Genomic DNA, 15996 nt, shown 5'->3' with positions numbered 1-15996 from the left:
CCCCACATAGTTCCCTGCTAGATATTCCTGAATCAGTAGCCCCTCACATTTTGGGGGTGAAAAAATTTTTTTGGAAGGAGATTTGTCTTAGTTGCATTAAACGTAACCATTTTTGGTTTCATTTACAAAATGGATGTCATTTTCTAACGCTGCAGCCATTGTATTGCTCTTGTGTAATTTGTGTAATTTTAATTCAATTAATTTATCTCTTTTCTTTTTTTCATAGTCCCTGTTGAATGTTCATTGTATTGCTCTTGTGTAATTTGTGTAATTTTAATTCAATTAATTTATCTCTTTTCTTTTTTTCATAGTCCCTGTTGAATGTTCTACGTGAAAGCCACCGCACCCGCACGGTATTCCGCAAAGTTGGAGGCTTTGTCTACGTCATGTCTGTCTTTGTTTCCATGGAGGGGTGCCTGGCCTCTCCCCCGAAGTACCCTTGGGATCAAGGTAAGTTTGATAAGTCTTTCAAATTGTATTTGATAAACATCATTTGTGTATCATAAATGAGTTTGATTCTTAGTGATACTCCACTCCTGTAACCTTGTACCAGGTTAAGTCCATTTTTAATGATGTATGTTATGTAGACCTGGTTATCTAAATCCATCAAACTGTCTGTACGTACGTATATATGTATGTTTGTGCTTTGCTCACAGGAAGAAATAGATAATCCTTTTTCATGATTAATTTTTTTTTCTACTTATTTGTTTTCATATAACCCAGGAAAATACAACTTTTTCACTCAGTGTTGGGTATGCTGCCTTCTACGGAAAGTGGAAGTTGATGGGGCGTACAAATTTGCATGTGGTACTCAGAATGTCTCTCCCGATTATGAGAGATGACATACAGTGCCTAGTATTTTCAAATTGTCACTCATCTTGTACTGGCCAGGTTCAACGTTACTTAACTTTAGTGACCTTACAGAAACCACCATGTTAATGATTATAATGGTCGTACGTCTAAATAATATGATATAAATGCAGGTGTTTCACAGGGGTTGATCTTTGGACCGTTATTATTCCTGATATTCTTAAATGACCTCCCTGATGAAATAGTCTCTGAGATGGGCATATTTGCTGACAACACCACGCTCTATAACAGGCATGAGGAGAAAACGAATGTATACATAGCCAAGGCAATGGCCGAAACCTTAGAGGATGACCTCCAGTCTGTAGTGGAATGGGGTAAAAAATGGATGGTAACATTTAATGCTGCCAAGACTAAGCTTGTTTCCTTTAATAATTACAAGAAGCCTTCTCAACCACCAATAGCTATGGCTAAAGATACATTACATCAAAGTACTTCATTCAAACTCCTCTGCTTAACGTTCACAGGGAACATGAATTGGAACAGATACATCTAGAGCATTGTAAAGAAGGTGGGCTCTCTCTATCATGCTAGAAAGTTAATGACGCCTGAAAGTATCCTGTATGCCTACACGGCCACCATTTGCCCATGTATGGAGTATTCTTTTCATATCTGGGCTGGTGCATCTGCTGCTAGTCTCTCCCTCCTGGACAGGGTTCAAATGAGAAGCGCCAACCTGATAGGTCCTGAACTGTTATCTAAGCTTCAACCTCTGTCCAATTGACAAAATGTTTCATCCCTCTGATTGTTTTACAAGTTTTTTAATAGTGAATGCTCTGACGAACTACAAGCCCTTGTACCCCTTTGACATAAATACTCCCGACAAACCCAACAAGCAGCAAAATCTCACCTCTACACAGATCCCTAGATGTAAGAAAGCCTTCTTTAATAATTTCTTCTCCAGAACTGTTAGACTTTGGAATTCCTTTCCAAACTCCTGCTTCCTCAACTTTACTGACTTGCAGAAGTTCAAATGTAATGTAAACAGACATCTTGCTGCTCAACTCCCTACATAGTGTCCTTCCAACTTATGTCCTTGATAGTAGCCCTCTACATCAAACTGTGCCTTGTTTGGGGTGAACATGTAAAAAAAATATATATTAATCTTGTATAGATAATAGTCCATGCATGAGGGTAAGTGGACAGTTTTTCCTGGATTAATTGTAAGTAAATTATGTCTTATCAACAAAAAAAAACTATTGGTGGCCTTATACCAAACATACATTAATCTTTCAGTGTAAAGTCTAAACTGAAAGTGAAAAGTAATTAAAAAATAAAAGGTACTAAATGCAGAATAAAAACCGTTTTATTGTCCAAACTTTTATGTAAAATACTGAAAGGTGTCGAAATGCAACAGCCAATGTTATTTACGAAAACATTTGTTTGCTACCATTGCTTTATAATTAAAAAAAAAAAATTAAATATTTATCTTGATTTGATAAAAAAAGAATTTAAAGACAATTCAAATTCCTTTGTTATTAATTATTATTCAAACAATAAATATTAATTCATGAAACTTACCTTACAATTGTTTTTTTTTCTTGATTTTAAATTTAATTTTCTTTAAGTTTCATAAAAAATGTTTCATAATTATTTATTGTAACCCCAAAAAGAATATTGTTCTCATTTTTCAATTAATTTTTCATTCCATTATAATAATAGAAATAATATATTTTTCATTGAAATTTTTTGTCAGTGTTTTTGCAAAAAAAAAATGTAATCACAAAACATTAATTTGATACCTTTTGTGTTTCATGTGAACTGTCTAGAAAATTCCAAGAACAATAGCATGGTCCTTATTTGGCATAAGTACCAAAAGAAAAAAACAAGTTTTGTGAATTTCTACCCGATTGTAATTGAATTTTGCTGGTTAATTTTCAAATTTAATTCCTTTATAATATTCAGTTCTATTTCATGTTATCATGTATAAAATATAGATCCACGCTACAATAGAAAAATTAGTAAGCCTGTAATTACCTCCCTTGGATGACATGAGTTATCTTTGCATTGTTTCACCATAACTCATTATTTGATTGCCCCTTTTACATATAGCAAAGATTCTTGAAGAGATAAATTGCTAAATTAAGAATTTTTTTTTTTCAGTTGACAGTCATGAAATCCTTCTAATGCTGAAGACGGTCTTCAGCACTCTGACTGTGGCAATGAGGTATGAACCTGCCAATGCCAAGTTCTTTTCTGCTGAGGTAAGGAAAACTCGATTCTGAACACAGAGGCATTATTTATTTTACTTTAATTCGTGTTTAAAATCTGTTCACAAAGCAGTCAAATGTAAAAATAGTAAGCTGCTGTAGTCTAATACGGAGACAAACAACATGGCTGACACTTGTAATGCTATCGTGTATGAGATATAGGCCAACACGACAATAGAAAAGGTAACAAGTTTATTCTTTAATGTAAAATCATTCTTGAAATAGAAAAATGTGGTAGATAAGCTTTCCCATGCAAAGATTTAATTTAGTTACCGTCAGCAGAAATGTAGTGATCTCGTTTTGACACGGAAAGATAATACGGGCGAATTCAACAAGATTCAGTTGTTTTATAAAGCTATTCTGGCATCTGATAAGTTCATTCTTCCATGGAGAGACAGATTTGATAAATATGACTTCATTCATCATTGTTCGATTCCTACCTTTGTTTTGTTTGATCTGTTGACCCCTACACCAACTTTACGTCACTCATCCGTGGGAGTAATTCTGTTTTGCAGATTTGGGTTATTATCAGGCACTCAGTGTGACCCTTGTTAAAATGCACACTAATTTACTCAATTGCCAGTGGTGTAGAGTTCCTATGTAACATTGCAATATTAATGTTTTATAGTGTTGGGTCAATTAATCAGAATCGGGAATTGAAAAAATCGGAAATTTTTGGAGTATCAGAATCAGAATAATTTGTGCCTATTTTCTGATGCCAACAACGATTCTTTTAATTGACTTTTTTATTTGATTTTCTTTAAAGAAAAATATTCTATTACTGACAGTAATACTAAAATAGTGAATATCTATTGATTTAAAAAAAACAAACAAAAAAAACCAAAATCGATAGATCATCCCTCACAAGTGTATCCTTGCGTTTAAGAAATTATCTGCACATTTAACATGTGTTTTTACGGTAATCATGAAAAAATAACAACTTTATAGTTAAATATGTAGAGATTTAGAAAGAATCGGAATCGGGAATTTAATAAGGAATCAGTAATTGTATTGGAATCAGTAAAAATACTGGAATCTTCCCATCCTTAGTATTTTCTCTTAATAACTATGTTGGTATTATATTAAATATCACCTTATATATTTCATATCCAATTTTATGCTTGTAATCAGCAAACTGTTTATATGAAAATAAATGTGTGTAAATCCAAGTATTTCTTCAATATTGTCTTTGTTTCTTAGAACCCCTCCAATAACTTATATTATGGTGGCCTTGTGTCCAGAAAAAATACCCAAATGTATTTTTGCTAAAAATAAAAGCTAGGATATGAAATATTGGCACAAGTGCACATTAACTTGCCATTTTATTTGTTTTCATTTTTAGAAGAGTTATACTAGTAAAACGTAAAACAATCCAAAATTAATGCTCGTTTCCTAAGCAAACTTTTCTGGTAATTCAAAACAAGTTCAATATGGTAACAGAAAACATTAATTTTGGGAACATTTAACGAATTTGATTGAAATTGTTGAAAAATTTTGCGACAATATTTCAAAATAAATTATATGTAAAATTTACAAATAAAATGTGAGATTCTATATTTCAAAATAATTATTTTCAAAATATTTTTTTAAATGCACAAATAAAATATAAAATTCAGTTTAGAATGCTCAGAAATAGATGGAATGTATTTTTTATATAACTTTTTCTTTCTTTTTTTTTCCAAAAAAATTTCTTTCATTGAATAAAAAATGGTCCTAAAAATTGTAAGTCATTTTAGAATATTTCAATATGTAACTCTTCTGAAAATGAAAACAAAAAAATACTTCTGTCAAGTTAAAGTGCACTTGTGTTGACATATTTGTTAGCAAAACATGTCTAATTTATTGATTGGCATCTCTTTTTGAATTTACTTAATTGACAGTGGCATAGAGTTCCTATGTAACATTGTGTGCATTTTGACAAGGGTCACACTGAGTGCATGATAATAATCCAGATCTGCAAAACAGAATCACTTCCACAGATAAGTGACGTAAAGTTGATGTAGGGGGCATCAGATCAAACAAAAAAAGGTAGGAATCACACGATGATAAATGAGGTTATGTTTTTTTTTAAATCTTGCTTTGAGGAAAAAGGGAATTTCTGAAAATTGAATTTTTTTAAACATTTAATTAAAATTAAAAAATTCTTTGTTACCGAAATATATCATGATTCTAAGAGTGGATTGCTGTTGTAGTAGCTAGCCCTTAAATGGAAAATTGCCAGAAAAAATCATTGAATCATTCTACTGCTCCAAAAAGTACCCAACTCTAACTGTAATCCTCTACTTGTATAAGTTTTCATGTGAAAGTACATCGCACATCTCAACTCGTATGGTCACATCACCCGGGTCAGTCATCTGAAATGCTCCAGCATGTTCCATATTGATGTCTATATGCCAAAGCCATGCGGTAGGCCACTTAAGAAAAAGAAGGGATTAGTTGACGATGACCTGATCCTGTTGCAAAATGGCAACAGATAGAAAAAATTGGAAATCATTCATGAAACCTCTAACATTTTTTTCTTTTTTTTTTTTTTTTACATAAGAGTGCCACTTATCAAGTCCTAAAGGCCACTTGAGGATAAGGGTTAATTAGTGTAAGGTGGTAAATGAGACAACATCATAATGGTCGGAATTGGGTAGAATTTTATTTAAGAGGACGTCTAAACAATAACTTGTTTACATTGGACTTGAAGATGACTCTGTTGTAGTCAGCTGAAAAACAGCCTCACAGTATAGAGTTTCACATGCAGTCAGTTATAGGAAAGAAACATAGTTCATGGAATTTGTTTTGATTTAGGTACAGATAGAGGGTAAGGAAAATTGTTGACAGTGGTTGTAGTTAGATGAGTGTCAAGTTCAGTTGATTACTTGATATAAAAATAACGATAAAGCAGAGAAAACGTAGAACATCTCTTCTATTAGGAAAAACCTTGAGTATGTGACAAGAAAATGAGAAATAAAAAGTAATACTTATCAAATTACGCAGCCGTTTGATGTGCCGTTAAATAACTAAGGCAATCAAATTTTCATGTTCATTGATTTTAATTTTTTTTTTTTTTTTTTCATTTTCAGGTTCGCTATGATAGCCTTACTGAGGCAGTTCGTCTTCTTGGTTGCTTCTCTAATACCATCGACATTCTTCCTGATGTTGAAGAACTGGTCAATGCTGAAAGCCAGATAACATCAGAGACATTCAGTATCTTTGAGGAATTCTTCAATGATGTAAAAGACAGCAAGTGAGTTTTTAATTAATGATTTACATGTGCACATCGTTTACTCTATGACCATATTGACGTATTTCTAGGCCTCGTAACTATTCAACTTTTTTCACCAAACACGAATTTGCATAGATGAACATTTACTAATTGAAAATTACTTTCAGATTTTTATAAAACTAATATAAAAATGTTTTGTAATAAAATATAATTTTCTCATTTTTTTCTTTTGCAAAACTCTTGATGATTTTAGTTTGCACTTGCTACCTGGTGACCCTCCTATTTTCTCAATGTTTTAAATTAGACAATATGTATTAAATGTTTGTGTGGTTCTTGTCAAACCCCAAAGGCACTATCATCACCTAAAATGGACCTACCAAGGTCAGGGACCATGCCACATATTTATCATTTGTATCATTTTTTTTCTCATCTTTTGCTAACTGGGTATGGGGCATCCTAGTACTTCCACCCACTCTCTCATGCATTCCAACTGAGAAATCTGTTTTAAGATTTTCACCATCTGGGGTGTTTATATGTGCTGATCTTTTACAAGCATTCTGCTTCTTTCATGGTTACTGTCCCGTCTAGTGTTTGTTGTAAGATAAGATTCATCTTCCTTTTTTCTTCTGGCCGTAAGTCATTATCAATGTTGCTAGATGAATAAAATTAATACAACTTTCATGCAGGAAAGACACACGCGGAGAGTTTTCATAAATAGTTTTATTATGGAAAAATTAACTTAAAAGACAAATAGGCTCATGACCACTTAGCTAATAATCTACTTCTTAAATTAACTTTCTAACTTAAATGAGTGCCGCACATGGATAGAGGCATCGAAATAATATTCGTCCTAGATTATTTCTACATTATTGGTTGTGTCACATTCGCACGGCTTCTACAGAGAGACTGACTTGAACACTCGTTTCTCTCAGCTCAAAAACGTGGCGTCATTCATCATTGTTCATTTATTTCCTTTCTAATATGCATGCCTGTATATATCCTTCATATTCTTTCTTTGCTAAAACATAGCATTTATAGACAATATGTATTAAATGTTTGTGTCGTTCTTTTCGAAACTCCAAAGACACTATCGTTGTCTAAAATGGATCTACCAAGGCTAGAGACCATGCCACATATTTATCATCTGTAAACAAATATGTATTATTTAAAAAAAAAAAAAAAAAATTTTCTCATCTTTTGCTAACTGGTTATGAGGCATTCTACAGGATGTTAAACACTGTCTCATGCATTACAACCAAGAGACCTTTTTAAGATTCTAACTATGTTGATCTTTTACATGCATTTTGCTTCTTTTATTTTTCTTGTCGCTGTCCCGCCTGGCGTTTGTTGCATTATTCGCTTCATCTTTCTTTTTTTTTTTTCTCCATAAGTTGTGATCAATGTTGCTAGAGGAATAAAATTAATACAACTTTCATGCAGGAACAACACAAGGAGACATTCGCTGAGAGTTTTCATAAATTTGGAGAGAATTGACACTGGAGAGAGAGAGAGAGACTAATTTCCCCTAAGCTAATTATTTACTTAAGTTAATTTTCCAACTTATTTGAAATGATGGTTAATGTGACCTAGTAGACCAAATGAAGACTTATCTTTAAAAGTTGATTTTTAAGAAATTGTGTACGGTATGAACGAATATCACAGTTAAATTTATCGCGGGCAAGTAATTTTTATGATGTTAAGACCTTCAAATTCCCATGTTTTTTTTTTTTTCTTTTTTTTTTTTACATAAGCATCACCACTTATCAAGGCTAAGAAGCCACTCGAGGATAAGGGTTAAAGAGTGTACAGTAGAAATTGGACAATATAGTAATCGTTAATAATGGAAATTCGGTAAATTTGTTAACTTATATGGAACGGCTCATCAAAAACTTGTTTACGTTAGACTTGAAGACAACCATTTTGTAGTCAGCTGGAAAGCAGGAAAACTGAAGACAATTCCATAGGCGTGCAGTTCTAAGAAAGAAGCTTTGTTCATGGAATCTATGTTTAGGTTTAGGCACAGATAAAGAGTGGGGGTTATCTAATACTTTAAAGTGGCCGCCATTTTTTTCTTTGTTACATAAGACATTTGACACATGCTTCAAGTAATAAAACCCCCCCTCCCCATGTTAAAGAATACATTAAATAATGAAGGTCATAATACCATAAGAACTACTTGCCAGCAACAAATTTAACTGTGAAAATTGTTCATACCAGACCCGAATACCCTATAAATCAACTTTTCGATGGTAAGTATTCATTTTGTCCACATTGACCAAAATGGAAAGAGACATCCTAGTAACATTCACTTAGATTATTTCTACATTATTGGCCATGGTCTGGTTTGTATGGCTTCCTGAAAGAGGCTGATCTTAAAACCTTAGTTTTCTCTTGCTCAAAAATGTGATGTCATTCGTCATATTCTTATATCATTCAACTCTTTTCTTGATCTACATTAATGATCTTCCAAATCACATCCTTACATCATTTGTAGACATTTATGCTGACGACACTACCATTTATGGTAGCACATCTAAGACAGTAAACGACCAAGTTCTCTCCAATTCTCTCTCCTCTGATCTTGAGCACGTAGTACAATGGGGAAAGGAGTGGCTGGTTACTTTTAATGCATCTAAAACCAAGCTTCTCTCTTTACATCATCAACATTCTAATCCACATTTGTCATCAATTGAAATGAATGGCTCTCGTCTTCAGGAGGCCTCAAGTTTTGACAAGCTTCTGGGCTTGACCATTACTCATGATCTTAAATGGAACACGTACATCAAATCTGTTGCCAAAGCCGCTGGAAAAATGGTGGGATCTTTCTATCGATCCGGTAAATATCTCACTGCTGATGCTATTCTCTATCTATATAAGAGCCAGGTACGTCCAAGGATGGAATACTGTTGCCACATCTGGGCAGGAGCTGCTAGAAAGGACTTGTCCTGCCTTGATAGAGTTCAAAATAGGCTTCGTAGCCTCGTAGGAGATGTCCTTTTCTCCTCCTTGCAACCTCTATCTCACAGAAGAGATGTTGCGAGTTTGTCTCTGATGTATCGTTATTTTCATGGAAAGTGTTAGACTGAGCTTCAATCTATGGTCCCCCCTCGCCAAACTTTCACAAGAAACACTCGTCTAGCTGTAAACACTATCAATAATTGCCCCCACTCTTTATCTGTGCCTAAACCTAAACGTAGATTCCATGAACAAAGCTTCTTTCTTAGAACTGCACGCCTGTGGAATTGTCTTCCGTTTTCCTGCTTTCCAGCTGACTACAATATGGTTGTGTTCAAGTCTAACGTAAATAAGTTCTTGATGAGCCGTTCCATATAAGTTATCAAATTTACCAAATTTTCATTACTAATGATTACTATATTGTCCAATTTCTACTGTACACTCTTTAACCCTTATCCTTGAGTGGCCTCTGGGCCTTGATAATGTGGTGATGCCTATGTAAAAAAAAAAAAAAAAAACTCCTGTTTTGTATACAGCACTTGACCTCTGCCCTTGCATAGTCACCCATCTTTCATTCAATCCTGGGAACAATTGTTTTGCAGATCTGGATTATCCTCATGCACTCAGTGTAACCCTTGTTAAAATTCATACTAGATACCTTAATTGCTACTGACTTAAGGTCTCCAATATGTAGCAAATGTCCAACTTTATATGAAGAAATATTTTAAGTTTTGTGAAAATAAAATATGCTACTTATTGTTTCTATTGGCCAAAGAAAACCACATTAGAAATGATAAAGTTTTTAAGCAAAAATAATTAATTTTGATATAATACAGAATCCTCATTTATGTAATGATTTTTTTTACGTCACTATATTAATTACTTGGAATTTATAAAGCATTTCTCCAATTAAAAAAAATATCCTTTAGACTTAAGCGAGATTCAAATTTGAATGCTGACATCATAAAAACTACTTCCTTAGTAATGTGTACTCTACCTATTCCTTTTTATTATCAACCAATCACATGTATACGAACAGAAGACTCCCAAATATCATGTTTGGCTCTTGTCCATAAATTTGTTAAAAAAAAAAAACAAGAATAAAGACAAATCTGTATGATGCATGCACTCATGATGAAACAAAAATGTCACCTTCCAAAATTCACATAAATTGATCAAGTAGTTTTATTTTTATAAAGAAAATCATTTTTAAATGATAAATAGGAATTTGTTTGCATTAAAATATAAATCGAGTATGTATGAATTATCTCCTCTTTTTCTTTTTTCTTTTTTTTTTTTTCAAAATGGCTAGATGGATATGAAATTCGATTTTCTTATTTAAAAAAAACAAAACTACTTATCAATTTGTTTGATTTTTCGAATATGATATTTTCGTTTGATCATGCCCATGTACATCATACAAATTTTTCTTTATTTTTGTTCTATTTTTAACTAGCATTTCAGCCCAGCGTTGCCCGGGTGTTTAGAGGTTTATGTTGAGCACAAAAAAACGGTCAATTTTTTAAAATTTAACCCTTAACATTTATTGTTTCGGGCTCTAATCAAGTTATTAAGTTACATCCATGTCCAAGGAACCTATATCTAAAATTTCAAGTGTATAGACTCAAAATTGGCGGAGAAGTTTGGTAGAGTTCACAAAGGTCAAATCATTGAACTTTTACCCCTTTACAGCCAAATTTCTCGCCGAAAACGGATTACAAAGATTTTTCCACATCTCAGTACCCTGTATATCAAATTTCGAGTCTGTAGACTTAAAATTGACAGAGTTATTGCATTGGAAAATGCACACACACAGACACATTCACTTTTACAGATATACTAGTATGGGTGCCCGGCATTGCCTGGGTATTTGGAGATGTATGTTGAGCAAAAAAAAAAAAAAAAAAAGTGGTCAATTTTTTTAACTTTGATCCTTATTATGACCCCTTAACATTTATTGTTTTGTGGTCAAATCAAGTTATTAAGTTAAATCCATGTCCAAGGAACCTATATCTAAAATTTCAATTGTTTAGACCCAAAATTGGCGGAGGAGTTTGGTAGAGTTCTCAAAGGTCAAATCGTTGAACTTTGATCTCTTAACGGACAAATTTCTGGCCGAAAACTGATCACATCGATTTTCCCAAATCTCAGTACCCTGTATATCAAATTTCGAATCTGTAGACTTAAAATTGACAGAGTTATTGCATAAGGAAATGTACACAGACAGACAGACACTTTCACTTTTATAGATATATAGATATAGGGGAAATTCTGGACAAGAACCTAACTTTTTATTTTTTTTACTTTTAGATAAAATTACTATCATGGTCTACTTTATATACGAATATGTTCGAGGTACCTGAGATGAGAAACAAAAGAACCTTTTTATCCTGTCTCCTGGGAAATGAACACATTAGCCCATTCGTCATCCCTTCCAATTGAATCATTCAAATGAATCCGATTTTAATCCTGAATTTTTCTCTTTTCAGATCTAAAGAAGAACTTCCTTTGACACTCCAGTCAGCCTGTTTGATGATCCGTTTTCTTTACGACATGACCTTGGATTCCTTTGACAAGTAATTAAATTTCTAATATTTTTTATTTTTATAGAAATCGCTCCATACAAGGCATGAAGCATGCATTAAGTGTCATTAAATAGTTCCATTAAATAGTTGTCAGTAAATTGTTAAAACTTGTTGAACTTGGGGAGAACGATATATATCATAAACACTACATTTCACCGAATACATCATATCGAACTTAAGCTTATTGCCACATCTAGAGAGTGAACATTGCGAGAGCTATTCCAATTATTATTAAGCCTCCCACTGAAAAACCATGCATATGCTTACATTCTGGTAAACAGACTGCAGTGGGGTTCGGAAGAAGTGCGATTAATTACTGGAATTATCGGTATATACCGAATGCACATACCGAATGTTATGACCGAGTACTGAGTTGCTTTTTAACAACATTTCCAAAATCATTACCTATGTGTAAGTCGACCCCATAAAAATAACCTTAAAATCGTCTTCCAGAAATTCGATTTATACACAAGTATATATGGTAATCCATTCCTCATCTCAAAAATGCAGAACTGTAATGCTGAAACAAAATTTCTTAAATCCTAAGATAAAGAAAATCATGAAATAATAATATTAGTCTTTTTTCTGTTTAATCTGACATTGTTTCTAGTCACCCAAGACTTCTCCTTGCTACTGGACTCATGTGATGGAGGCTTGGAGAACTGCATTTTTGAGATTGTGTAATCCTTGCGTCATTATAGATTCCTGTCCCAGACATCCTTAGTAGGGACTGAAATGAGGTTAAAGAAAAGATGGATGTTAATGCTTAGAGTATAACAAAGATATGAATAGTTATTTAGATATATAAAAACTAGCACATGTACCCAATTTTACTTAGGGTGCTTCATTTAAAAACGCACTTTATTTTTTCAGGTGTAAACTTTTGATTAATTCATTTTTTGCTAAATAATCATAAGAACATAGAAAAATCACAAAATATTAAAAAAAAAAAAAAAAAAAAAAAATTGAACTCAAAATACACAAAGAGGTGTGTATATATATATATATATAATATATATACACACTATCATTTCAGCCCCGCGTGCCCGGGTGTTTGGATGTGTATATTGAGCAAAAAAAAAAAAAAAGTGGTAGTAGGAAGGCAGGCTTGAACCCGTACCGCAAAGTAGGAAAAGAACAGGAAAACCCTGACATCTTTGCTGTTATGACCACCGCCAAAGCGGAAGTGACTTATGTTTAAATTAAGGCTAGACAATCGAAAGGAGAGGATGACTTTAAAAAATATCGGTGAAAAAAGCCCCCCCCCCTCCCCTGTAGAAAAGTGCCCAGTTTAAGGTGAAGATATTAATGTTTTTAGCCAATTTTTCGATATTTGTCGTTTAAAAGGTCAAACTTCAAAACAATACTGATCTTGGTAAAATCTGTTGCCTCTGTCGAAAGTTTTAGGCAGACATGCAAACATACATACATTTATATATTGGTAACTAAAAATTTTCGACCCAAACCGATTAAAAAGCTTGTCCTATCTCTGAATATCCTTTATGTAAAATTTCAAATGTTTAGACCAGAAACTGACTGAATAATTTGGTAGAGACCGCAGAGGTGAATTTTTTTTTTTAACTTTGACCCCTATTATGACTCCTGAACATTTATTTTTTTGGGATCAAATCAAGTTATTAAGTTAGATCCGTGTCCAAGGAACCTATATCTAAAATTTCAATTGTTTAGACTCAAAATTGGCGGAGGAGTTGGTAGAGTTCTCAAAGGTCAAATCGTTGAACTTTGACCTCTTAACGGCCAAATTTCTGGCTGAAAACCGATCACAAAGATTTCCCAAATCTCAGTACCCTGTATATCAAATTTTGAGTGTAGACTTAAAATTGACAGAGTTATTGCATAGAGAAATGTACACACACACAGACACATTCACTTATATATATATATATATATATATATATATATATATATATATTCTTCTGGGGAGAACTTGACTGATTACTAGACATTATCTCTGAGTGTCTAAGGTCTCTCTGTGCTGGGGTTTGCCAGAAAAGCCTGGCATGAGGATACTTTTTCTCGAGAAGTAAACCCTGATCAAAAATTCCAAATCACATAGTATTTGCTGCCCAAATAAGATCTCCTTTTTATGACTAACCCACATTAGCTTTTACAAGGAATAGTGCACGTTCTCCAAATGATATTACCTCAAGTAATAGCACAAAGCTGGATACTCCACCAGACTAGATAAATTCTTGTCCTAAAATCCAGTAAGGCCAAGAGACCAGAACAAAAGATATACTACAACATATGAAAATGGTTAATTGGGGAGAGGAAAATTATGTTCTCGATTTCTTTACTAACTCAGTGTTTAAGAGATGAAGAACTTTAATGGAACATTCGAGGTCAAGTGTTAGCCCCAGGTCATGGGCCTCTTGACTTCTGAGAACTTCAACAAGTAAAATAAAACAAAAAAATATATATATGAATGGATAATAGAATATATGTTAAAAGAATTTAATGAATTAAAAATTATAACTAAAACTATATTGTAGAAAATATTAGTCGAGAAACTCTTGAACACTAGTTTGATCCTGGCAAATGGATTCATTGTGGGTTGATGTTTTTTGCAATTGTGCTTCTCATATAGTAATTCAGATGGTTGCAATTAGTTGAATATGAACGGATGTGCGAATATTGGAACTGGTGAAGTCATAAAAGTTCTCAGGTGATCACTTTTGGGGTTTTCTCTGAAATGTGACGTGAACCAGAGTCCAGATGATGCAGATATGGTTTTCGTGTCCACACAGCACTTATCAGTGGACAATAATTTAATATAGGCACCTGAATTTAGAATGAGTTCCTATTCAAAGATATGGTGTAGCACATGTGGAAAAGGGAAACCATCTCTCCTTATGGCAGGAAATAAAAAATTATAGACAGAAGAAGGATGGAGAGTAAGACGACTCAACGAAGCAGCACATATACTGAGCGACGGTCACCTACTTTATATATATATATATGAAGGCTTCCATCAGTCTTGACAGACTATGGATACCCACTGTAAGGGTGCCTGCGCGTGAAATTTGTGTGGCAAGACTTGCGCAACCTCTAACCATGCCTCTCCTGAGTCAACATTGTTGCATACCAGTGGCAAGTTGAGGTACAAGACGACTGGAAACAATGCCGAGATAAGCGGAGAGCACATACAGCGCCTAGAATTCCCAAATGGTCACCTATCTGGTATTAGCCAGGCTCAACGTTGCTTAACTTCGGTGATCTGACGAGAACCGGTGTGTCAACGTGATTATGCCGTATATCAAAAGAGACTGGCAAAAATGCATATATATATATATATAGTTATGTATAATGATAGTAAGAATGTACAGCTAAAAGCATAAATAGGTTTAAATTTTCTAAAATTGATACTAAAATAAAATACTTAAGACAATATTGTTAAAAGTTTACAAAAATCAGACATATCAGTATTTTTGCAAAAAAGTTCCCCTCTCCCTTTCTTACTTCCTTTGCACAAAACTAAACTAAATATAACCCTCGCTACCCACCCTTACACTCTATATTTGTTTATCTTTTCCACAGGATGCCTGGTGCTGGCAGCTGCTCCAGCCTGAAACGTAACACCTCGTTTCGAATTGAAGGTCAACATTCTAATGTTTCCCTGCCGAAGAGAGCCAGTACGGGCAACATTAACTTGTACCTGGCCAGCTGCCAAGACCAAATAATTGTACACCCAGGGGCTGTGATGTCCATCTTTCATTTGCTACCAGCTATCGAGTACAGCCCACAGCCGAAGGTAAGTTTAGATGACGCCCATAATCTTGTCACCTTCACACTCACATTATTTGTGCTACCAGATCAGGCTGTCTGAAGATATTGGCTTCCTGGTTTCAGACTTTAAACTATATCCAATGGTGAGGCTCCAGCTTGCGGGTTTTGGGGAGTGTGGAGCCACCCTTTAATTGCCATTGCTCCCAGGTCCACTCTGACCCAGAGTGGTAGTACCTATTAGGGTCCCAACTATGGGTTAAATAGAAACTGACTTGAAAAAAACCCAAAAAACAAATATGTTCTATTAAAAAACTTTTCTTCAAAATCACTGAATTCGGCATTAAATAACCTGAAAAGGGTTGATATGCCGTAAAACAAAAACAACCAACCAATCCTGACTTCAACACACTAACCAATG

General features: G+C 33.9%; 1 protein-coding gene and 1 pseudogene across 4 annotated transcripts in view; one reads left to right on the top strand and one right to left on the bottom strand.

The window, feature by feature from the left end:
• The window catches only part of LOC145266399 (WD repeat and FYVE domain-containing protein 3-like), a 447754-nt gene that overhangs the window by 259612 nt on the left and 172146 nt on the right, over positions 1-15996 (top strand). For all 4 annotated transcript variants that reach the window (XM_080122046.1, XM_080122045.1, XM_080122044.1 and 1 more), the window contains exons 14-18: positions 312-450; positions 2971-3071; positions 6149-6312; positions 11736-11822; positions 15390-15603. In XM_080122046.1, coding sequence (XP_079978172.1) covers positions 312-450; positions 2971-3071; positions 6149-6312; positions 11736-11822; positions 15390-15603 — 705 coding nt within the window. The remainder of the gene's footprint in view (positions 1-311; positions 451-2970; positions 3072-6148; positions 6313-11735; positions 11823-15389; positions 15604-15996) is intronic.
• LOC145266850 (5S ribosomal RNA) lies at positions 14993-15109 on the bottom strand (annotated as a pseudogene).

This window comes from Euprymna scolopes, chromosome 41 (assembly GCF_053919585.1).
Source record: "Euprymna scolopes isolate OS-2025 chromosome 41, ASM5391958v1, whole genome shotgun sequence".
In the NCBI taxonomy this organism is placed as follows: Eukaryota; Metazoa; Mollusca; class Cephalopoda; order Sepiida; family Sepiolidae; genus Euprymna; species Euprymna scolopes.
Note: the sequence above shows the minus strand (reverse complement) of the source record. Positions and strands in the feature narration are given on the sequence as shown.